At 37.6% G+C, this 24,984-nt stretch overlaps 1 protein-coding gene across 3 annotated transcripts in view; it reads left to right on the top strand.

The window, feature by feature from the left end:
• The window catches only part of PLGRKT (plasminogen receptor with a C-terminal lysine), a 41,868-nt gene extending 20,757 nt beyond the window's left edge, over positions 1 to 21,111 (top strand). For all 3 annotated transcript variants that reach the window (XM_033124013.1, XM_033124014.1, XM_033124015.1), the window contains exons 3-5: positions 17,513 to 17,643; positions 18,212 to 18,321; positions 20,720 to 21,111. In XM_033124013.1, coding sequence (XP_032979904.1) covers positions 17,513 to 17,643; positions 18,212 to 18,321; positions 20,720 to 20,841 — 363 coding nt within the window. In that variant the 3' untranslated portion in view covers positions 20,842 to 21,111. The remainder of the gene's footprint in view (positions 1 to 17,512; positions 17,644 to 18,211; positions 18,322 to 20,719) is intronic.
• Positions 21,112 to 24,984: the final 3,873 nt, after the last annotated feature.

Consider the following 24,984-nt stretch of genomic DNA (forward strand, 5'->3'; position numbering starts at 1 on the left):
TTGTCTTGGAAGAAGAAGTGGTTGGATCATTTTCAATAAAGAAAAACTCTGTGTTCTCTTTGAATTTATTTGGTAAATTAATGATGTTAAGTTCATGGGCAGGTTCAGTTCAAGGATATTTACTGATGATACATTAGAAGAAATATGTGAGCCATTCAATTTTGGATTTATTATATTAATGATGATAGAATTATAATTTAGGATTTGAATTTGTGTTATGTATGGGCATGTTCACTTGATTTTTAAATCACTGTACATGGTTTGGATGCCAAGTTATATAATGTAAAATATTTATTTTCAGTCATATACACAAAAAGAAAAATATTAGGTTGAAGCCATATTTGTTTTGAGGAAAATTTGAACATGAAAACTTCAAAGCTTAAGAAATGATATTGGAATGGATGATTATGGGTGATTTTCCTCTATGTACAAACAAACAAAAGCACTGTGAGAGCTACAGCTGTAGGCCCTGTACCTCAACGTCAGCAATTGCTAATCTACCTGCAGGGTTTTGGAAAAAGTTTTTTTTTTTTTTTTTTTTTTTTTGGCACATAGTATAATAAAAATCAATACCACCATAAGAGATCATTAGTATTTAAATATTTGCATAGTTAGATGCTTTAGGAAATTGAAAGCAAAGAAAATTCTATTAATCTAACCTAGATTTTTAAAAAAATACTGTTAAAACTTGTTCCCTTCTAAGTAACACTTTGTTGTTATGCACCTTTAATAAACACGTCAAGTAGAACGTTCATTTGTAAGAACTGTCACTTTCAAGAAATAGAAACCCAAAACACAACTATGAAGAAAAAATTTGCCAGTTGTGATAGATAAAAAGAAAGAATGAATCATGTTCAGAAACAAGGGGTGTAGCTACAAAGCACAGATCTCAACTATGCCTTTCAAATTCTGTGCTCACAGTCCTGCCCTTTAAATACAAGGAAAGCAGATGGAGAAAGAAGTAATCAGGGCTCCCTCCAAACTGCCTCAGAACTAGGCATAGAGATGGCGAAGAAGTTCACAAACTTCGGGGTGTGAGGAGTACCACTGACAGCAGTGCTAGCCAATACTGTGTCTTTTTGCCCCATGAATTCAGTGAGCCCCAGGGCAGCACCTTGGACAACTTCCCCGAGGCTACTGCACCTCCTCACCTGGCCACGGTGCACTTGTTTAGGCAAATCTCTGCAAGCCCCCTCCATGCCTGGCTGTTACCTCATTCTTTTCTTTGTGTATACATTTATTCATTATTTACTCCACAAATATTTATTGAACACCTATCCGAGGTGGTGGAGATATGAAATTGAACTAAGTCACTGCTCATACAGAGTGTACATTTTAATGGAGATGACAGACAACACACAAGGAGATACAATGTTGTCATAAGCAGTATGATGAACACTAAGGCTGGATGTGGGGTCGGGGAAGGCCTGTCTCTGAAGATGTATTTCAGCAGAGACCTCAGTAGAGTGAGGAGAAAGCCATGTGCAAGATGAAGCAAATTGCAAGGTAGGTTACTTTATCTTTCCTGGAGGAAAGTACATGAGCTCATTTCCTCATAGGGTGGTTCATCTGTTGCCACTAACAGGTAGCCCACAATTTTGTTCTGTAGCCCTCACATACGTACTGAGCACTAAAATATTTGCTTCTATGATAGAAGTTTACTCGACAGAGAAATTAACAATGGAATGACATTTTAAACTTTTTGGTTAAAACTAATTTTTTCAATTCTGTTTTAGGAGGAGAATATTCTTATTTATGCCTTTATCTTCACTATTAAGCATGAACACTTCAAAATTTACAACTTTAAGTATGAGAATCATTCTATGATGCCTCAACTTACTAGAAAACAAAGTGCCTAATTTTGGTGAGATAAATTGTTTCAATCTTTGTTGTATCTTAGAATTATCCAAGCCGGTTTCCACTGGTTACATTAAGACTAATAATGATATAAATGTAACAAAATAATACTGATTTCTACATAGCCTTCCAGTACAGATTACCCAGAGGGCAAAGTATTTTCCTGCTAGGTTTCTGTCCTTCCTAAAAAACTATTTAATATTTTCCATTCAGAGATACATCCAGGAATAGGAAAAGAAGGTTCAAGTCTTTACATTGTTTTCTTCTGTCCCATATTATCTCTGTTATCCTCCATTCCAATTGTTCTCTTTATGCACCTTGATCCTTCTCTATTATGTTCTTGGTTGCTCTTGAATGTCTAGTAGCCCTTTGTTGCCTGTTCATATAGATGATGAAGTGAGTAGGTTGTTAACGTAAGTAACTGGCATGGATTTTCTCTACAGTCTATGGGCTTTGTGGGATGGGCAACATATGCTAACACAAGAGCTTCTCTTTAGGGTGGATGAGCAAGGCTTAAGAGCCCCGCAACTGCCAAGAACAAAGATTTATTTTGGCTTGTTCTTTTGTGATTGGTGTATTTCACTCAGCATAATGTTCTCAAGTTTCATCCATGTTGTAGCATGTGTTAGAAATTTCCTTCCTTTTTAAGGCTAAATAATATTCCACCATGTATATATGCCACATTTTGTTTATTCATTCAGCTGTTGATGGACATTTGGGTTGCTTCCACCTTTGGCTATTATGACTAATGCTGCTGTGAACGTGGGTGTACAAATTATCTAATTGAGTCCCTGCTTTCATTGCTTTAGGGTGTATTCTCAGAAGTGGAAATACTGGATCATATGGTAATTGTTTAATTTTTCTGAGGAATTTCCGTATGATTTTTCACAGCAGCTACTCCATTTCACACTCCCATCAGCAATGCACAAGGGTTCCAATATCTCCACATCCTGTCCCCTGTCAACACTTGTTATTTTCTTTCATTTTTTCTCCTCCTCCGCCTCCTCTCCCTTTCCCTCCCCCTCCCCCTCCTCCTCTTTTTTTTTTTTAGTAATAGCCATCCTAGTTGGTATGAAGTGGTGAATTTTTTATTTGTAATGTATAAGATCTGTTCATCTTTTCCTTCAAGTTTCCCCTCTTCCTTGAAAAGGTCTTTTTGCCTTCCTAAGGTTAGACAGTCTCCAAATTTTACTCGTAATATATTTATCATTTCATTTGGTACATTTAGGGCTTTGATTCACCTGGAATTCATTTTCTGTCTGATTTGAAATAGGAAGTGCTATCTTCTTCCAGACTGAAAGTCAATAATGCTAGTCGGTCATTCATGAAAGCTCAGGCCTTTCGCTTTCCACCATCCTCTCATTTCTGTGGTCTCTCCCCAACGCCTGCCCCAATCCAGGGCTGAAACTGAGCCACTATTGTTTTTATTACTTCATATCTTAGCTTGCTTGTCAATACTATCAAATTAGGCTTTCGTTTGCAGCAAAAGAAGTCAGTGTGAATAAACAGCCCATAGTAAAAAAAAAAAATGCACCTCTTTCTTATTAAGAAAAGAACATTCAGGAAGATTATAAAAGAAAGTTTTGACATAAAACTCTAATTACATTTATGTTTCTCAATTTGACTTCTCCCTACCTGTGGCTATTCAGTTTGGGTTTTTATTTAGCATTGTATTGAAGGAGGAATAAGTGTCACTACAGGGATTAAACAACAGGAAATCTAAAATTTATTGGTTATGACTGGGTCAGGCTCACCTTTCTGTAGAACACTTAGACCCATACAAATCAGAACCATAAAGACAGAATGTAAAAATAACTATTTTTTTCCATTTCAGGAATTAATGGTTATTATAATAATGAGATGCTATTTTATTTTTCAAATCCCATGTGAACATGAATATTGGAAATGTTATTTCCCAGAAGTGGATAATTACATAATGAATTCTTTCCACAATCTACTTTTGTTTTCACATTGAAATCAGGTTTAAATAAGAAATTTCTAATTTAAAGCCTTGCCTAAAATTAATTAGAATTGGAGATCACCTGCCCTAGGAATTCATCCTATTAACAATTATTGTACCATGTGATTTCACCTATATATGGAATCTAAAAAACAAAATAAATGAACAAACAAAACAGACATGAACTTATAGATACAGCAAACATTTTGATTGTTGCTAGATGGGAGAAAGGTTGGGGGGAATGGGTCACCAGGGGAGGGACAAAGAATTGGTTGCTACACAGTAGTCATGGGGATGTAGGGTAGAGCATAAGGAATACAGTCAATAACATTGTAGTGACTATATATGGTGTCAGATGGGGACTAGACTTATCAGGGCGATCATTTCATAAGTTATATAAATGTCTAAACACTATGTTGTACACCTGGAACTAATATAATATTATATGTTAACTCTAATTGAAAAATAAAAAATTATTTTAAAAAAACAATTATTATATCACGAGATTAAGTTTCTGATGTTAACTGGACTCTGATTTTTAGGTACTGCATAAACGTTATTTTCTTTTTTTTCCTAATTGACTAGATTTATTAGGATTAATAATCAAGGAACATTTTGTTTGTTAGTCAGGCCTTTGAAGTTTTCAAGCCCACATATTAAATTTTAAAATGCAATTTGAAATGTTTAAGAGGTTTAACAATCTAATTTTGTAAATGAAACCAAATGCTAGTCAAATCCTCCAGTGAATGTGAATTTCTTTAAATTAAAATTTATTGGGGTGACAGTGGTCAACAAAACTACATAGGTTTCAGGTGTACAATTCTGTAATCCATCATCTATGTATTGCATTATGTGTTCACCACCCAGAGTCAGTTCTCCTTCCATCAGCATATATTTGACCCCCTTCACCTTCTTCTGCTATCTCCCCTTCCCCCTTACCCTCTGGTAACCACTAAACTGTTATCTGTGTCTGTGAGTGTTTGTTTCTTTCTTTGTCTTGTTCTTTTATTGCCTTCAGTTTTAATCCCACATATAAGTGAAATCATGTGGCTCTTGACTTTTTCTGTCTGACTTATTTCACTTAGCATAATAATCTCTAGATCCATCATGTTGTCTCAAATGTCCGTGTTTCATCGTTTCTTATGGCAGAGTAGTATTCCATTGTGTACATATACCAAATCTTCTTTATCCAATCATCTATCAAAGGACACATTGGCTGTTTCCATGTCTTGGCCACCATAAATAACACTGCAATGAGCATGGGAGTACATATATCTTTACAGATAAATGTTTTCAAATTTTGGGGGTAGATACCCAGGAGAGGCATTGCTGGGTCATATGGTAATTCTAGTCTTAATTTTTTGAGAATCCTCCATACTGTTTTCCACAGCAGCCATACCAATTTACATTCCCACCAACAGAGTATGAGGGTTCTTTTTTTCTCCACGCCTCTCCAACACTTGTTATTATTTGTCTTGTTGATAATACACATTCTAACAGGTGTGAGATGATATCTCATTGTGTTTTGATTTGCATTTCCCTAATAGCCAATGAAGTTGAACATTTTTTTCATGTATGTGTTGGCCATTTGTATGTCTTGTTGGAAGAAGTTTCTGTTCATGTCTCCTGCCCATTTTTTAATTGGATTGTTTATCTTTTCCTTGTTGATTTGTATGAGTTCCTTATATATTTTGGATATTAGCCCCTTATCGGAAGCATTGTTTGCAAATTTCATCTCCCATTCGGTTGGTTGCCTCTTTGTTGATGGTTTCTTTTGCTGTGCAGAAGCTTTTAGTTTGATATAGTCTCATTCATTTATTTTTACTTTTATTTCCCATGCCTTTGAGGTCAAAGCATAAAATCCTCTTTGAACACAAAGTCCTAACTTTAGTACCTATGTTTTCTTCTATGCAGTTTTTTTTCAGATCTTAACTTTAGGTCTTTGATCCATTTTGAGTTAATTTTTGTACTTGGTGACAGATAACAGTCTAGTTTCATTCTTTTGCATGTGGCTTTCCCATTTTCCCAGCACCATTTATTTTCCCTGTTGTATGTTTTTCTTTTCTCTGTTGTATGTTTTTGGCTCCTTTGTCAATAATTATCTGTCCATATTTATGTGGGTTTATTTCTGGGTTTTCAGTTCTATTTCATTGGTCTGTGTGTATGTTTTTCTGCTAATACCATGCTGATTTGATTATGGTTGCCCTGTAGTACAAGCTGAAGTCAGGGAGTGTGATACCTCCGGCATTGTTCTTTTTTCTTAGTATTGCTTTGGCTATTGGGGGTCTTTTGTGGTTCCATACATATCTGATGATTTTTTGTTCTATTTCTTTGAAAAATGCCCTTGGGACTTTGATGGGGATTGCATTAAATCTGTATATTGCTTTGGGTAATATGGCCATTTTAACTATGTTGATTCTTCCAATCCATGAACATGGAATGTCTTTCCATTTCTCTGTGTCTTCTTCCATTTCTTTTAAAAATGTCTTATAGTTTTCAGTATATAGGTCCTTCACATCCGTTGTTAAGTTTACTCCTAGGTATTTTATTCTTTTTTTTTTTTAATGAGGTGTATATTTTCTTTTTTTTTTTTTTAATTGGGGAAGGGGAACAGGACTTTAGAGAGGAACAGTGTGTACTTCCAGAACTTTCTTCCAAGTCAAGTTGTTGTCCTTTCAATCTTAGTTGTGGAGGGTGCCGTTCAGCTTCAAGTTGTCCTTTCCATCTTAGTTGTGGAGGGCGCACCTCAGCTCCAGGTCCAGTTGCTGTTGCTACTTGCAGGGGGCACAGCCCACCATCCCTTGCGGGAGTCCAACCGGCAATCTTGTGGTTGACAGGATGCACTCCAGCCAACTGAGCCATTCGGGAGCTCAGCAGCAGCTCAGCTCAAGGTGCCGTGTTCAATCTTAGTTGCAGGGGGCACTGCCCACCATCCCTTACGGGACTCGAGGAATTGAACTGGCAACCTTGTGCTTGAGAGCCCACTGGCCCATGTGGGAATCAAACCGGCAGCCTTCGGAGTTAGGAGCACGGAGCTCCACTGCCTGAGCCACCAGGCCGGCTTGGTATTTTATTCTTTTTGTTGCTGTTGCAAAAGGAATTGTTTTTTATTTCTTTTTCTGAAATTTCATTGTTAGTATGTAGGAATGCAATGGATTTTTATACATTGATTTTGTAGCCAGCAACTTTATTGTAATCATTTATTGTTTCTAATAGCTTTTTGGTGGAGCCTTTAGGGTTTTCTATATAAAGCATCATGTCATCTGCAAAAAGTTGACAACTTCTTCATTCCCAATTCGGATACCTTTTATTTCTTTCTGTTGCCTGACTGCTCTGGCAAAGACTTCCAATACTATGTTGAAAAGCAGAGATGATAGGGGACAACCCTGTCTTTTTCCTGAATGTAGAGTGAAGGGCTTCAGTTTTTCACTGTTAATTATGATATTAGCTGAGGGTTTGTCATATATGGCCTTTATTATGTTAAGGTATTTTCCTTCTATACCATTTTATTAAGTGTTTTAATCATAAATGGATGTTGTATCTTGTCAAATGCTTTTTCTGCATCTACTGATATAATTAAATGATTTTCATCTTTTATTTTGTTTATGTGGTGTATCACATTGATCGATTTGTGTTATGTTGAACCATCCTTGTGGCCCTGGGATGAACCCCACTTGATCGTGATGTATAATCTTTTTAATGCATTGTTGTATTCAATTTGCTAGAATTTTGTTTAGGATTTTTGCATCTGTATTCATCAGAGATATTGGTCTGTAATTTTCCTTTTTGTGTTGTCCTTACCAGGTTTTGGTATCAGGGTAATGTTGGTCTCATAAAATGAGTTAGGAAGTATTGCTTCTTCTTCAATTTTTTGGAAGAGTTTGAGGAGGACAGGTATTAGATCCTCTTTGAATGTTTGGTAGAATTCACGAGTGAAGCCATCTCGTTCTGGACTTTTGCTTTTGGGAAAGTTTCAGATGACTGATTCAATTTCTTACAGTTGCTTGATCTATTTAGATTTTCCAGTTCTTTGTGATTCAGTCTAGGAAGGCTATATGTTTCTAAGAACTTGTCCATTTCTTTGAGGTTATTGAATTTGGTGGCATATAGTCCTTCATAGTATTCTTGATTGATCCTTTGTATTTATGTGGTATCCATAGTAACTTCTCTTTCATTTCTGATTTTGTCTATTTGTGTCTTTTCTCTTTTTATCTTAGTGAGTCTAGCCAAGGGTTTGTCAATTTTATTAATCTTTTCAAAGAACCAGCTCTTGGTTGCATTATTTTCTCTATTGCCTTTTTGTTCTCTATTTGATTTAGTTCTGCTCTGATTTTTATTATTTCCTTCCTTCTGCTGAATTTGGGTTTCATTTGTTCATCTTTTTTCTAGTTTTTTAAGGTGTAACATGAGGTTGTTTATCTGGGATTTTTCTTGTTTGTTGAGATAGGCCTGTAATGATATAAATTTCACTCTTATTACTGCTTCACTACCTCCCAATACTTTTGATAGGATGTATTTTCAGTCTCATTTGTTTCTATGTATCTTTTGATCTCTCTTCTTTTTCTATGACCCAGTCATTCTTTAAAAACATGTTGTTTCATCTCCACATATTTGTAATTTTTCCTGCTTTCTTTTTGCAGTTGATATCCAATTTCAAAGCCTTGTGATCAGAGAATATGCTTGGTATGATTTCAATCTTAAATTGGCTGAGGCTAGTTTCATGTCCCAACATATGGTCTATCTTTGAGAATGTTCATTGTAAGTTTTTGAGCAGATGCACAAATGGGTAGAATTTACATTTTTAAATAATCAATCTTATAATTTTATATCTATCCTCTAGGCAAATAATAGTAACTTTTATTGAATCCTTATTAAAGTTCTGCTCTAAACTTTTGCATGTATTTTCTCACTTAACCCTTTAAGGTAGGCATTGTCATTTGCTGCATTTCACAGATGAGGAAACTGAGGCACAGAGAGATGCAAGACTCGCCAAAAGCCACACAGTTTGCAAGTGATGGAACCAGGCTTCAAATACAGGCAGTCTGGCCCCAGTGCCCACAGTATTAACCTCTGGGCTTTTGTTACTGTCCATAAACCACAGGCTGGACATAGAAGGCTCGCATGGGGCTACTGCAGTAGCCAAATTGAAAAGGGCTTGGATTTCAGGGGAAGCAGCAAGAATGGAGAAATGGGGGAGATTTCAAAAGAAAAGTTGGTAGAATTTCTGGACTAACTAGATACTTGGGGGATTAAGAAGAGGAGTATGTTGAAGATGAAACTAAAGTTTTCTTCCTCTGGAAGAATTGTGGAGCCTCTGAGGAATACAAGGAACTAGCAGGGGAGCTGGTCTGGAGGCAACAATAGTCAGAGTGTAGAGATGTTGAATCTGGGGTAGCGCCAGGAATGCGTGTGAGCCGGCTGCCCCTGGCAGCCTTGCTCAGTGAGCGGATGGGGCTCCGGAGAGAGATGTGGGGATCTCAGCAAAGAGGAACTTCGAAGTCAGGAAAACAGGTGAACTATCCAAGAAAGGGAAAGGGAAAAGAGGAAAGGAAGAAGGCTCTAAGTCTAGGTAACCACTGTCCCCCCTGCTCCCCCGCAAAGAAAAAGGCAAGACAAAGGGGTTAACATACCAATGCCTGCAGTGCACCAGCCCTTGCAAATATGCCATCTTATTTAGGAGAGGAACCTTGTAAAGTAACTATGTTGTTCCTAGAGATAGAAATTGAAGTCAAGAGATTTGGGGGCTCGCCCACAGTCACACCGCAAGTAAGTAACAGAGCTAGAATCGGAGCCAGTCCATGTGACTCCAAAGTCTGTCTCTTTCCATGAGTAAGAAGGAGCGGAAAGGTGGACATTCCTGGCCTGGGTGAGAGTTGGTGGCTGGGGCCTAGGGGAAGACATGAAGGACAGGACATGAAGCCCAAGAGGTAAAGTGTAATAGGATTTCTAAGGACTATGTCATGTTTAGGAGTTAGTGAAAATTTTAAAGCAGGAAAGTAGCATCACATTGTTTTTGAGACAGGAATATCAACATAAATAAATATAAAGAGAACAGTATAAAGATGGGTTGGAGGGAGAAGAAACTAGGAATAGAGAAGACAGATTGGCAGTAATGCAGTGCTTTGTTGATGGGCAACGATCTGAGCTGGAGCTGGAGCAGGGAGAGCAGGAAGGAGACTGGATTCAAGAGACTTGCAGAGACACGGTGGCTCTCCATCTGCCAGTGGAGATGTCCAGAAGGCAGTCGGAAATACGATCTCCCATTGAAGAGTTCTAGGACGGAGATTTAGAATTCAAAAGTCACCCGCAAGAAATGGTAGCTGGAGCCTGGAAGATGATGATATCACGGGGAACTGAGAAGACCCAGAGGAAATGGCTGCGAGGGAAATTCTGGGGGAAAGTAAACAAATACAGAATGTGAAGGACTTTCTCTAGAAAAGGCTCCAGTGCTCATCTGTTCTTAGGGTTGCCTTTTCCCTTTGTGTCCCATTTATAAACGGGGAGCAGGCCTTGACCTTTCAGAACTTCCTTAGCTTCTTCACCTTGAGCACAGATAGTAGTTTCCTTATAAAACCACAGGCTGGACTTGATCTCTCCCAGGGCCCTTGGCCTGGAGCCCGGAACCCATGCTTGTGCAACAGGGTAAGAGAGGGCATATCTCAAATGTTCAGAAGGTCATGTCTACAGGCCAGGGTCATTACTGGATGTGGTGACTCTTCCAGTTGTCTGAGGAATTAGATATAGCAATGAGGAGAGGGTCACGGGGGCATGGGTAGGCTCACATTCAGAGAGTGGAGGTCACTGAAATCACTGCAGGGCTGGGGGGCTTGAAATGCTGCGGGGGAGAACTTGGCAACAGTATGTGTAGAGGCTCTTTCAAAAAGACTTGAACAGAATAATTCAGTTAGTCTGTACCCCAGGTCAGTTAGAGCTCATTATGTAGCGTCCTTATAAAATTCTTGCACTTTGCCCCTATTTTCCACATTGACTTGATTACTAGTTATAGTTGACTGCACGTTTAGGCTTTGGAACAGGCACACCTGGGTTTGAATCACAGATCTGCCATTTAATAACAGGCCACAGTGAAAATCACTCCAATTCTGATCCTCAAGTTTCCTCAACTGTAAATTGAAATAATACCTTTGTGGCAGGTAATACTGATTACTCAACTTCAGATCCATTTCTACCTCCTTATAACATACCTGCCTACAGAACAAAGGCTGGAAAGGCAAATTTCCCAGACTCCCTTGCAGCTGAGTTTTACATCTGACCTGGTTCTGCCAAATAGGCATCCTGAAGGAAACTTGGGAGGTAGATTTGAACATGTAAAGTTTCAAGAAGATATTGTATCTTCTTATAACCCTCGTAGTGGAGGTGATTAGTATTTTAGGAATGTGGAGGTGGAGTTTGAGTATTTGGTCCTGAGCATCTGTGACAAGCAGCAGCAGCTGTGGGGTGCCCCTAGGAGAGTTCCATACCCAGGCTGAGCATTTCTCCTGGCTTTGTTGTTCCTGATAGTATGGAAAGCGAATTAACATTATGGCTCCCCTCAAAATTCTTAAATTGCCAAATAACCTGCAATAATACTCATTTTGTTTCAACTAAATGAGAGGAGTGGACTCCATTGTCTTCAACTCATAGACCAACCTCAGTTTTGTAGGAAAATCTGTATGTAAACTAGTACAATACTCAGCACCTGGTGGGTCACAGCATTAGCTGCCACAATATAGTAGAAACAAACATCCTGCCATTTCTTAAGGGCTTTCTGACTTTATTTTTTGAAGCATATTTTGCTTCTGAGTTCCAAGTATCATAGCACAGAGGTCTGTCTTAGCTTTGTGCAGTTAGGGCTGACATAGTGGAACATTAATTATCAAACTAAGAGACATGTACTTTTTAAAATGAAGAAATCCAGGATAAAAGAAAATAGTCTTAACTGTTGTTTTTATTTCAGTTGTGGAACTGTCTTCGACTTCAGTTAATAGTGTTTTAATATACCAGATACTGTTAGCAGCTGTGTCTTTAAAGAATCTTAGATAATGGTTGAGATCATTGGTCTTTTGTTCTTTCCCAGGCTCTGTTCATCTTGTCAGTATGTTCTAGTCTTGGTGGGGAAATTCCATCTGCAAGTACTTTGGAATCCATACCTTACTATAAAAGGTTTTTGCCAAACTCCAATTCTGATTTTTTACTTAGTGTAACCTCATTATTTACAAACCTCTGACAGTAAGAATGTATTTAATTGTGTTGTAATAGTTACTGGAAGCTATGTAACAAGATGATGTAACCAAAGCATTTAAGCTTCTGAATAATACTACAATTTTGTTCATATTCGATTATTTTCATAAGTCATTGATTTAAAAATAGTGTGTTTTTTTTAAAGCTTCAATTTACTACTCATTTCCCCTTTCAGATTCTTTCCAAACTGCTTACTGGTTGTTGAGAAAAACAAGTTAAAATTAAATGCCACTTGTCACAACTTTCATTATGGTTGCCTTTTTTTTTAAATGATCTTAGTTTATGTTTTGTTTACCTGAAATTCTGATTTTACTTTTAGTTTAGATGGTATCAATAATGGTTCTGTACAGAACTGTACACCTGAAACCTATGCAACTTTACTAACACTTGTCACCCCAATATATTTTAATAAAAGACAAATTCATAAATTAAAAAAATTATAATGGTTCTGTTAATTTAACAAAGGCATAGACATATGTAAAATATTCTCATTTCTGATGAAAACAAAACCTCTTTTGTGGCAGACACATAGAAATAACTTTTTAGTATTGTCCAGTTAAGCAAAGACAACTTTTCTATTACATGTGAACACATTATGCATAAACTAAAAGACCACTGGAAACTGAAAACACAGAAGTAAACTGATTTTTTTCTCAAGGCTCACGTAATTATTTCTCAAAACTAGGAAAGGCTCCAATTAAAAAAAGAAACTTCAATGATGATAATTTATAGGACAATGTCATTGACTTCTTTGTACTCTGAAAATGTTTGTGAAACATTTGTGTCCAAGTGAAATTTAATCATTTTATTATTGTATTAAGGGGAAACTTATATAAAGTGGTCTGTGGACCTTTATGTAATTGTCCCTTCTGAAGCTCAAGAGACTGACAAATTACTGAGATCAGTAATTTTGTGGCTGTCCTTAATATTTTTAAACAAAGAAACTGAAGAATCAAAATACACAAGAAAGAACAGATGTAACAGTTTTAACAGCTGTAACACAGGAAAGAACAGATGTAACAGGTGTAACAGTTTTATAAAGGTGGTTAGATGTGGTCTTTCCTACTATGTACAATTACTTTTAATAAGCTAGCTCCCTTTTATTATGTTCTCTTTAAAATTAATTGTGGTTTTGTAGTTGTTAAACTAGTATCAGATAAGCCTATAACATCATTAGAGTCTGAAGTCATAATCAGGAACATTTAAATTTCAAATTGTTCTGTAAAGCAACATAAAAAGTCACAGAGATAGGAAAATTATTTCTATAGAAAGGTCTAACATTTTTAAAAATAGAATAAAGAAATTTATATTTATGATTTGGGTTAGAGATTATTAAGGACACTTGTACATTTCTCTTTTGCTTATTTTTTCTTAGTTCTTAATATTTGGGGAAGAAGGGTGAAAATGAATGTACATTTAGTTAAATGATGCCTATTATTGGTAAATTAACGATTGAATTAATATAATTACAAAATTTATTGATCTGAATTTTAAAATGTGTTTGATCTATACATATGACTTTAAACACAATCTTATTAAGTATGGAGTAATTAACAAAGTTTTAATTGGTAATTAACATTACAGCTCAATGATGTTTTTCATCAATATTTTTTTGCCCATGGAGAGGGTGTGCACAGATTTTTGTTAACCTTATGCTCAAGAGGTTTTGCAGATACAGTCTCGCTGGTTTTCACAATGTATCTATGATGTACGGAGATGACTGCCTCCATTCTCATCAATAGGAAACTAGAGATCCAGAATATAAGATTTGTTCATAACAATTTAAAAAAATAAACTGAAATTTTGGAATAGTTTTAGAGTTATAGAAAAGGAATACAGAGTTCCTGAATACCCTGTACTTAATATACTCTCCAGGTAATATCTGACATTACCATGGATAGTTGTCACAACTGAGACGCTAACATTGGTATATTACTATTAAATAAATTCCATATTCATATTTCATTCGTGTTTTCCAAATGTTCTTTTGCTGTCCCAGAATCCTATCCAGGATGCCACATTACATTTAGTCTTCTTGTCTCCTTTGTCTCCTCTGGACTGTAATAGTTTGTCCAATTTTCCATGTTTTTGATGACCATGTGAGGTTTGAGGAGTACTGGTCAGGTATTTTGTAAAATGTCCCCCAGTTTGGGTTTGTCTCATGCTTAGATTGGGGTTATGGGGTTTTGGGTGGAAGACCACAGAGGTGAAGCGCCCTTCTCACATCACATCAAGGACACCTGCTACCAACATGTCTCATCACTAATGATCACTTGGCCAAGGTAGTGTTTGCCAGGTTCCTCCAATGTAATATTCCTTTCCCTTCTCTCCTCCTGCCCTCTCAGACTCTACTCCTTGGAAGCAACTAACAGCAAAGCCCACCATCAAGGGGTAGGAATTAAATTCCACCTCCTTGAACTTGGCAGGGCAGGATCTACACAAATGATTTGGAGTTTTTCTGTATAGGATATGTATCTCCTGCATTTATGTCAGTATGGACTCATGGATATTTATTTTATACTTTGGGTCGTAATCCAATACTATGTTATATATTTGCTGCTCAAATTGTTCCAGTTTTGGTCATTGGGAGCTCCTTTAGGTTGGCTCCTGTGTCCCTCTGACATGACCCTTTTTTTTTTTTCTGGCACCATAAAATGCTCTTGCTCATTTTGTATATTTCCTGTTCCAGTCTTAGGTCAGCCATTTCTCCAAGGAGCCCTGGTTCCTTTTATTGGAGGGTAATATTATAAACCAAAATCTGGCTGCTGGGTGTGCTCTTTGCTACAAGGGTGTCAGAGGACAGAGCTAGGAAATATATACAGTTCCACTAACCATGTATATCTATAATTTTATCTGTCTAGCTGTACCTATATTAAGTTAAATATGAGTTCATACTGATGTCACTGCCTCTAGTCCAATATACCATGGTTCATTCTAGTGTTTTCCCCTTGCTTTTTTGTAATCTCCCTTTCTAATTGTAAGAAACCTGACTCCCACCATCTGCCATGAATTTATTGTTTGTTCATTTCCAGTTATACGTGTAGTTTCAGAATTGTTAACCCATACCCTGTGAGAAATCACTTTAGTAACTAGAGTACAATATTTATGTACAGTTCCTTTTATCTTTAGATCTACAGTTTCCAGTCAAAATACCATTTTCCCAAGTTAGATTAGTTCCTTTTCCTCTATCCCCTTCAGTGAAGTTCTGTCATACATTTATAATAGAATTAGATTATTTTGTCACCGTCCACATTCTATCCTGTGTATCCCCCGACCTTCTGGGTGACGTGTAAATTTGTATACAGTAAGGTTCACTCTGTGCTGTAAAGTTTTAAGGGTTTTGACAAATGCAGAGAGTCATGTATCCACGACAGTACCATACATGTTAGTTCGACCACCCTTACTTGTTCACAATTGTTTGAGAGTTCCCAGAGGATTACTTTTCACACTATTTCAGCCTGATCTTTGGTTGAAAAAACCTAGGTTGTGAAGTCTTTCATCTCAGGCAGTGGTTCTCAATCCTCGCTGCACACTGGAGTGACCTGGAGACCTTTAAAAAATACTGATGACTGGTCTTGGTTTCATTGGTCCCTTCTGGTTTAACTGTCTGAGGTCTGAGCCTGGGCATTGGGACTTTGAAATGCTCCCCAGATGCTCACAATGTGCAACCAAGATCAGAACCACTGGTCTTGGGTTTGTCTGTGTCATAACTGGCTTTAGTTGCCTTTTGATAACAAAACAAATAATTAATTGATGCACCAAATCACTTTGGGGGCATATTAGCAACTATCATGTAAGATATTTGAGTAAGTAATATACTAAGGATGAATTTCACATACTAAATAATTATGTGTGCAAAAACACTATTTTTGACCCTCTAATTGAATTCAAAATGAACTTCAATTTCTGCTGCCGAAGGCAAATTTAATTTTGACAGGTCAAAGAGACTCAATTATTTCTAGGGTAAAACTCATTTCTTTGTAGATAAAGAGTTGAAATTAGCTTGCCCTCCCCCCTTCTCTGTCCCTTTCTTTCTGGACCAATTTAGGTTTAGGTCCAGGTGGTCTCAGGTCTCATGGGCATTGGAGAAGGCACATCTGGTTGGAGGAGGCTTTTCTGCTGTTGTTTTCTGTTTGACCAACCTGGGCAGTACCAGGTGATTTTCTCTGAGGGTGTCTGACCATTTTCAAGCTGTGCTCTGAGGTGCTGCTGATCCTCTGACATCCAGTTGCCTTCCTCCACCACCCCTTGGCTTATGGTCTCTACCCAAGTGTCTATTATGGCTGTGGTGGCTCCTTGGTAAGCCACCTGCTTTGAATTCTTAGTTACCTCCTGTGACCCTCTCCAGGTTGACACGAGAACCTTACAAATGTTTTGCATACCTTGTGGCATCTGAGGGAGACTGAGGTGGCCTCTCTCACGTCTGCTCTAGGCCTAGATCTGCCCTGCATCCATTTCTGCTGTACTTTAGTTTTCCCTACCCGGAGTTCTCAACAGGAGGCAGGACCACAAGTGCTCTTAGTCTGGGGATCCCCAAACCCCAAATTCACTACATCCCCTGGGGCTTCAACTCCTAAGAGGGGCTAAGGAGCCAAGCCCCATCTTTATATCTAAAAATCTCATTCTCCTCTCCCAGTTGCTTCCCACAGTAGAAAAAAGGAATGGAGGGGAAACTGAGTCATATTATTACTCATTCCTCCCCACCCTATGGTTTACATCATAAATTCTATGCTTGCTATCCTCTATGCTTTGCTAATAATACATCATGCCAGGATTTTAGAATTAAAAACAACTTTTTTCTCTCACGTATCTAACTCTCCCAAAATAATGCTTGGGGTTTCAAAAATACATGCAGAAATCCAGTGTCCTGTGTTCTGGGCTGTATCTGCTTTCTACTCCAAAGCTGTGGGAGGCACTGACTAAAGTGGTGAAGGACTTGGAGCAACAAGAAAATGGTGGCAAAGAAAAGTCTCTATTGATGTCTCAAAATAATACTCCCCTACCATCATGGAGCGATATGGACCTGATACTCCAAATCAACTTCAATTTGGAGCTGGATGGATTTGGAAGGCTAAATGATCTCAGTGAACGTTGTAATAAAGGCCAATAGGAAGCATCTGCATTTAAAGACACACAGATCTTTCCTCACCCGTGATATATTAAAGTGAACATATATTTTAGGCTTGGATAAAAGCTCCAGACCACATGTGTTCAATACCTCAGGACACAGAAAGTGAATATCATTCCTATTCTGTACATATTCCAGGAAGATTTCACTGCCAAAGTGACAGTTGGGGATAGCTGTCCAGAGGGACTTTTTCAAAAGTCTATTGAGCATTTTGTTAAAAAAAATGAATCAAAGCAATTGAAGAATGAAAATCCACTGGAAAAGCAGGTTATTAAGTCTGTGCTCAGATTCAAAAGATGACTAAACCACATTTTGTCTTTTTTCCTCAGCTGGAAAGGCAGCTAATGATGCAGAATGAAATGAGAGAAAGACAAATGGCCATGCAGATTGCTTGGTCTAGGGAATTCCTCAAATATTTTGGAACATTTTTTGGCATTGCAGCCATCTCTTTAACAGCTGGGTATGTTTGTTGTTTACTTTAAAATTTTCTCAAATAATTTACTTCTTTTGCCTTTGCCACTGTATTATTATTAAGTTGGCCAAGATAGGACTCGGTCCAAATAGTGTATATGTAAACAAAGTACCCCATTATAGCTTAGTCCTCGGAGGTAACTCTGTAGAAACATGGTAGTAATAGTTACTTCTGCCTTTAGTTTCTTAGATTTCTTCTGTCCTTTCTCCATTTCATAAGTTAGAGAGAGGACTGACTTGACCCCGAGATAGAAGGAATTCACATGTTTACCTCCACAGTCCCTAAAGGATAGATATCAATATTTAACCAGTTATACAATGAGTAATCTGAGCCTCGACAGCAAATAAAAATGAGCAAGAACCTGTCCTTAAGAACTGCAGAATCTGGTGAGGGGTTATGGGTAAGAAAATCCTATTTTCAAAGAAGATTCAAATGATTAAGTAACGTTTGAAATGAAGGCCATTCTTTCAAAAAACAGGAAAACATTTTTTTTCATGGAGTATAAAGATATGTATTTACATTTCTTGATACTTATTCTTCTTTGTTCTTGAACCAGAGCAATAAAAAGGAAGACACCAGCCTTCCTCTTCCCTCTCGTTCCCTTAAGCTTTGTCCTTACCTACCAGTATGACCTAGGCTATGGGACCCTTCTACAAAGAATGAAAGGTAAGTCTTTGATAAACCAGAGGATCTATTTCTGATTCATCTGGTTAAAGTATCCTCTCCTTATAATCCCTTGACATATGAAGATTCTGATAAGACCCTCACCCTGAGCTCCCCATGACCAACACTTCTGCCCCCTCACGCACTGTGGTATGCCGGAGCCAGCTCATACCAGCTCACGAGAACCAACTGTCAAATTTTCAGGAATTTTATAAGCTGGTTGTTAAATATAATAATTATTAAAAGTTAAATTATATAAACTTACAGTGAAATAAATTGCAAAAAAATAAACATTAAATTATATTTAAAACAGTGGTAAAAATACTCAGAACGCATAGGTTTCTAATTATCTTACTACTACCTATACTCTTAAGCTGTGAATATCTATTGGATCTGTATGATAGAAATGCAGGTACAATATACAGACACAATAAAAGACAGCTACAACTCTGACTTCAGTGACATCCCACTGGGACCTTGCAGTTGACTGTGGTGGGAGTACGTGTACCATGGAAAACTGCAAATGCCAAATCAAGACTTGACTTATTTTTTGTTGTTGCTTGTCTAGACCAGGGGTTGGAAAACTATGGCCTGAGGAGTGGCCAACTCTTTTTGAAAATACAGTTTTATTGGAACACAGCCATGCCCATTCATTTCTGAATTGTCTGTGGCAGCTTTCCCATTATCATGACAGAGCTGAGTCATTGCAATAGAGATGAATGGCCTCACAAGCCTAAAATATTTACTGTCTAGCCCTTTGAAAAAGTTTGTCAACCTATGGTCTAGACTTAAAGTGATGAAGGAGATGTTAATAATGTAGGTTATGCTTACAAGTGTGTTGTGTCCATAGCTATTACATTGTGAACAGCATAAAAAAATTGAGGAAATATTCTCCCAATGTTTAAAAACTGTTGTCTGAAACAGCAAAGGTCTTCTCATCATTCTCAACTATGTCTCATTGTTTATATGGACATTAGAATTCTCAATGCCTCATAAAAATTAATATGCAGTATTAAGATGCGTCAACTCTTATTACACAGCATTCCTTTGAACATATTACTAACGGAGAGTGAGTTTTTTTCTAGGAACATTTTGACTGTATGTTTTGGCAGTAATTTTATTACAGGTCCATCAGAGTCTACAGAATATTTAAACCTTCAAGGCATGTTGTGGGAATTTCTTATAAAAAAAAATACAACTTTGGAATCCACCAGAAAACTTACCACATTAGAAAGTTCAGGTGAACACACAATGGGATATATAGGTGATGTAATATAGAACTGTACAACTGAAATCTATGTAACTTTACTAACAATTGTCACCCCAATAAACTTTAATTAAAAAAATTATAGAAAAAAATAAGAAAGTTCAGGTTACAACATTTATCCCTGTTACCTAGTGAAAACCCCAAGATATACAATCCCTGTTGGGCTGAATTTATCATCAGCCATTCTGTAAATACGTACTGAGATTTGCCATATGTGTGATACTCTCACATGGGGACATCTAGTCTGTCATCGGTGGCCGGCCTAATTATATACAAGTTATAATGATCTTTACTTACGATTTAAGATTAAGGAAAAAAGTGTTTGCAGATGGTTGAAATGCTGTTACAATTTGAAAACTGTACTCTGCCCTGTTGAATTTGGAGTATACATTGTGTGCTAAAAGAGGAGAACTTAAGAAAACATTTATTTGCCTTCATTTCCAAAGTTTATGAAATGTCAATGTGTATTATCATTTTTTATTAATTTTTCTAATTCTTCTTCAACAATAAAAGTTGTCAAAGAAAGTACTAGCTGTTATCTGAAGGAGGAATTGTTTATGAAATTGTGTATGTGTGTGTATGTATATATATATGTGTGTGTGTATATATACATATATATATATGTATATACAGACTAAAGAACATCTAATATTATTTCAGGTATTTATAAGTAGTTTCAGGTCAAAGATTAACTTTCCTGAAAATTTAGAATTTTTAGTACCCTGATTTTCTCTCGTGCCACTTGTGATATGTTAAGGGGCAATGGGAAGCAGACTATAGGTAGTTTCTCTACCTCAAACCCCTCCAAACACAACTAATACTTATCCTGACTTTCCTTCAGGGAAAAATAATATTACTTGGTATGCTTTCTCTTCTACATTTTTAAATGTTGTCTTCTGTTAAATAAAATCCCTGCCATCTGATTTATCTCTCTCTGAGTCTTCAGAATTCATCTCTGTGTTTCCTTTGGGAGGCCACTTTTCCTGAGGACAATGGGTGAAATATTTAACTGTGAAATTTGGGGACACCCCTCCACACAGTGTTACAGCTTGTCACTGGCGCACAGCAAGTGGGCCTTCTCACAAAATGCTGGTACCCCTTTGTCACCTTGCATGTGTCTGTACTTTTTTTAAGGTGAAGCTGAGAACATACTGGAAACAGAAAAGAGTAAGTTGCAGCTGCCAAAAGGAATGATTACTTTTGAAAGCCTTGAAAAATCCAGAAGGGAACAAAGTAAATTCTTCATAGACAAATGAAATCATGTTTACCCACTGAATCTCAAAACACAGAATTGTTGACTTGAATCATGGTTTTTATAACTTTTTAAATGCTCAAAATTTTGATATCATGGATTCAGTATTTTAAAATGTTAAAATGCAAGATCTGTTTTGTTAAGCTATTTTAAAATAAAATTTATAACACTCAACAAAAAATGGAGGTACTCTAAATAACTTTCAGATTTCTATGTATGTATATTACAAATATCTAAGTGTAAAATTAATAAACTACATTGTTTCAAATTCCTGAAAGCAAATGTCCTGCTGCTCTCATTTCTCTGTCTCACATGCTTTCCCCATCACATTCGTCTCTCACAGATACTCGTTGTATTCGGATTTGTCAATTGTGTCCTGCTTCCAAAGGACGGAAACGATGACTATTAGTGACCAGCACGCACACGGCCGGGCACTGCTCTGGATGTATATGTACTTGTAGTCATCCCGACAATCTCATGAGGCATCATTTTACGGAGGGGGAAACGGAGACCCAGAGAGGATGAATTACTTGCCCAAGGTCATATACAGACAGAACTGGGACTTGAACCTAGACCGTTTGGCTCCAGTGTCTGTGCTGTAAAAGGCCTTGACAAAGTTAGGCCATCAAGCATTCTTCACATGCAGAGACAGATGTGAAAGACAAAAGGCAAAAGCATTCAAATACCGACTCCGAGCAGAGTTGCTAGAGAAGTGGGAAGGACGGGAATTTGACTAGGATACCCATCTTTTCATTTCCACTCACCAGGAAAGCTATACTCATGAGGTAATCTGAGTTATACCCATTCCTATAGTTGCAAACACCACACATAATACACTAATTTGGAAGATATTTATTGATTGTCACTAGCGTCCGGCGCTGTTGTAAGCACTGGAGCTCCATGAGTGAATGTGTAGGCAAGGTCGCTGCACCCCAGGCAGAGGCATAAGTTCTAGTGAGGGGTAAACTGGGGAGAGGAACAAAGAAGTAAGGAAATAAACAAAATCATTTCTGATAGTGACAAACGCTTCAGCAGAAATGAAACAGGGATAAGGGAATGATTCAAAGAATGTTGGTCGGGGGACTACTTTAGACCCGGGATAGAAAGGACTCCCTCTCTGCAGAGGTGACGTGTGAGCCGAGAACAGTGATGAATGAGTCGGTCCTATGAAGTGTAGGTAGGTATGGGGACAAGAAAGGGATCTCTAGGTGAAGGGAAGAGCCAAAGGAGAGGCTCTAAGACTTCCCAAGAAAGACGGCCAAGAGAACAGAAGATGAAATCTGCAGGGGAGAAGCAAGCATGGATACAATAGCTGGTACCTTGAAGCAGCTGACGACATATGAACCTATGGCTTTGATACAATTTTGGTTGAAGAGACTTGGGCCAGTTCTTAAAGGATGCATTGAAGTTCTCCATGAAGACAAGGTGAAGAGGAAGTATATCCTGGGCTGCAGAAGGAGACTGATTAAAGGCAGAACCCTGAGTGCCAAGCCCAGGGATTTGCTGCTGGTTATTAGATTTGCCTGCGGCAAGGGATTCCTTACCTGGGGGACTTGTTAAGAATGAGCCTGAAGGCTCAACTAGTGAAGGCCCTCGGGTGCAACAACAAGGAGTTTGCACTCCATCGTAGAGGGACTAAGATTACAAATCAAGCGACTTTATATGGTGTTCCACCTAACTTAGTTTGTGTTTGGGGGTAAGGCTGAAGGATCCTTTATGGTATACTACTTAACAACACTTTGTAAAAGATTACAGCAGTGCACCAAATCTACTCCAAACAGTTTTAGTGACAAATACTAAAACCACTGTCAAGATGTTAGAGGAAAGGAAGACCCTTAGAAATGGGTCCCCCATTTTACAGTTGAGAAAATGGAGGCCCTTAGTGATTTACCTAAACTTCCACATCTGGTAATGGTAGTTTGTACTAAAGCCTTGGTGTTTGGTATCCCTGGAAGGATTCTTTCCAATGCAACATGCTGCCTGACTCTGAAAGGAAAGTCACAAAGTCAAAATCAGAAATAATTTTTAAAATCTCTTATATATGCTCAATTTCATAGCCTTAGAAAATGTCTTAGGGTGGGGTTAGAAGGGCGTAGGTTAGAAGAGGATGGGGAGGGAGCAGACTCAGATGGCAAAAATAACCAATAACCAATGTAATCAGAATATGAGCAATATGAACTTGATACTGTATTTTACAGACTTCAACAATTTTAATATATGCATGTTCAATTGTGATATTCTAGAGATGCTAGTAAGAACTTAGTTTTTTTTTGCTCTACTCTTCTGGGAAAGGAACAAACTCTTCCTGGGAAATTATTATTAAATGAGGCCTGTAATTCAGGTATCTCTTGGCCTTGGAGACTGTTCTGCAAGAGGGTTGGAAATGCTTTTACGTTTGGTCTCATGGAGATTTCAGAAGTTCCCTGCATGCTACCAACTGTCCAATTGGCAGAGAGTAGTTTTTAATATTCGGGGATAACTATTAGCATCTCTGTTGATTTTTCTACTGGTGACTTTGGGTCAGTCATGGAGTTTATGAAGATTGGAGCAGTACCTGGGCTGCAGGTGTACCAGGAAGCTCAGACTGGCTGGGGGCAAAGGAGGAGGACTGAGAAATGCCTAGAAAATAAGAGAGCCAAGAAGAGTAGTTTTCATGAAGGCATGGACTTCACTCAAATGCCTCTCACAGTAAATACCACAAGAATGGCTTACCAGGGTTCAGTGACTGGCATGGTTGGGGGAGCTGAACCCTTCAGGGAACCAAGCCACCCATAGATCCCCTCATAGACCAGTCAATTTTGTTGTGCTAACTCATTCCTCTGGCTATTTGGACGACAGTAAGAAGAGTGGCTGGAGCGACACAAATTCATCAGGACCACTGACAAAAGAAACTGGAAACCTATCTCCCACTGACACTCAGTGGGGTCGCTGAGTCTGAGGGTTAGATGACATTTCTGGTCCACAACTTCTCAGTCCACGAGTGTCATGGGGTTGAATTATGGACTGATAATCTGTTTATTTTTTCTCTTCGTTTGGCTGATCTAGCTTTCCTACAGTCCTGCTCGGTATGATAGCATGTACTCGGTATAGCAAAATACTATGTGAGTGTATGTAATATTTTTGCATGCTATCATCCTTAGATATATATTCCCTGTTTCTTGTTGACTTACTAGTTTTCTTTTTTTCTTTTTTTTTTTTTGCTTACCAAACCCACTGCTTATTTTATTAATCTAGAAGTACTTTTTGAAATTTTGAAAAGATCCTTAATTTCTTAAATCTGTAAAAGAGAAGACTAAGAAAATTACTCAGTGGTGTGATATCCTTTCTTACCGTACTTTTTGTGAAGCAATATGTAATCAAGTATTTATATATTATATGGACTCTGAGTCCATTAGAAAAACTACGTAATTTTTGTAATTCTGTATATCAAATATACCAAAGGGAGATTTCACAATTCAGTGTTTAAATTTGAAATGTGCACAAAAAAAGATTCCAATTGCATGTTACATATAAAACTTTTCAACATAGCAATGTGTATCATATTAAAAAAATCCTTGGATACCTGTTTGCTGTACATGGGAAGAAACATTTATTTTGAAACTGGTTTAAAACCAACACGTAATTCCCAGGTCATGTTTAATGAGTGTTACATATCCAGCTATTGTTTCTCTCCACCAAACCCTCTTTTAATTAATATGTTATCCGGGGAATGTTTCCAACCAAATAAAATAGAAAGCTTTGCAATATTGAAAAAATATTACCTCACCAAATACAGCACAGAGAATACAATAAAACAAATATATATGATTTTGGTGCTGTAATATGTGCTACCAGTATTTTCCTTCTGGAATTGTGGGATTTCACTGCTTTCTTCCATTTCTTTCTGGTTTCTGTGTGTGTGTGTGTGTGTGTGTGTGTGTGTGTTCTCTCCTCTCTATAGATATAGAATAAAATCTCAAAGTAAACTATTCAAGCAGCCTTTTATTATCAACCCACCTCCCAGAGGAGGTGAAGGAAAGTCAGTGGAAAAAGTACATGGTGATCTTAAGATACAGTAAAAGCCTACGTGATGCATTGAGAAATTTAATGTTTTTACGGAATTTAGATAATACACCTGCTTTCCCTCTCTTGTCAACAATTCATTGAT

Source organism: Rhinolophus ferrumequinum, chromosome 12 (assembly GCF_004115265.2).
Source record: "Rhinolophus ferrumequinum isolate MPI-CBG mRhiFer1 chromosome 12, mRhiFer1_v1.p, whole genome shotgun sequence".
NCBI lineage: Eukaryota > Metazoa > Chordata > Mammalia > Chiroptera > Rhinolophidae > Rhinolophus > Rhinolophus ferrumequinum.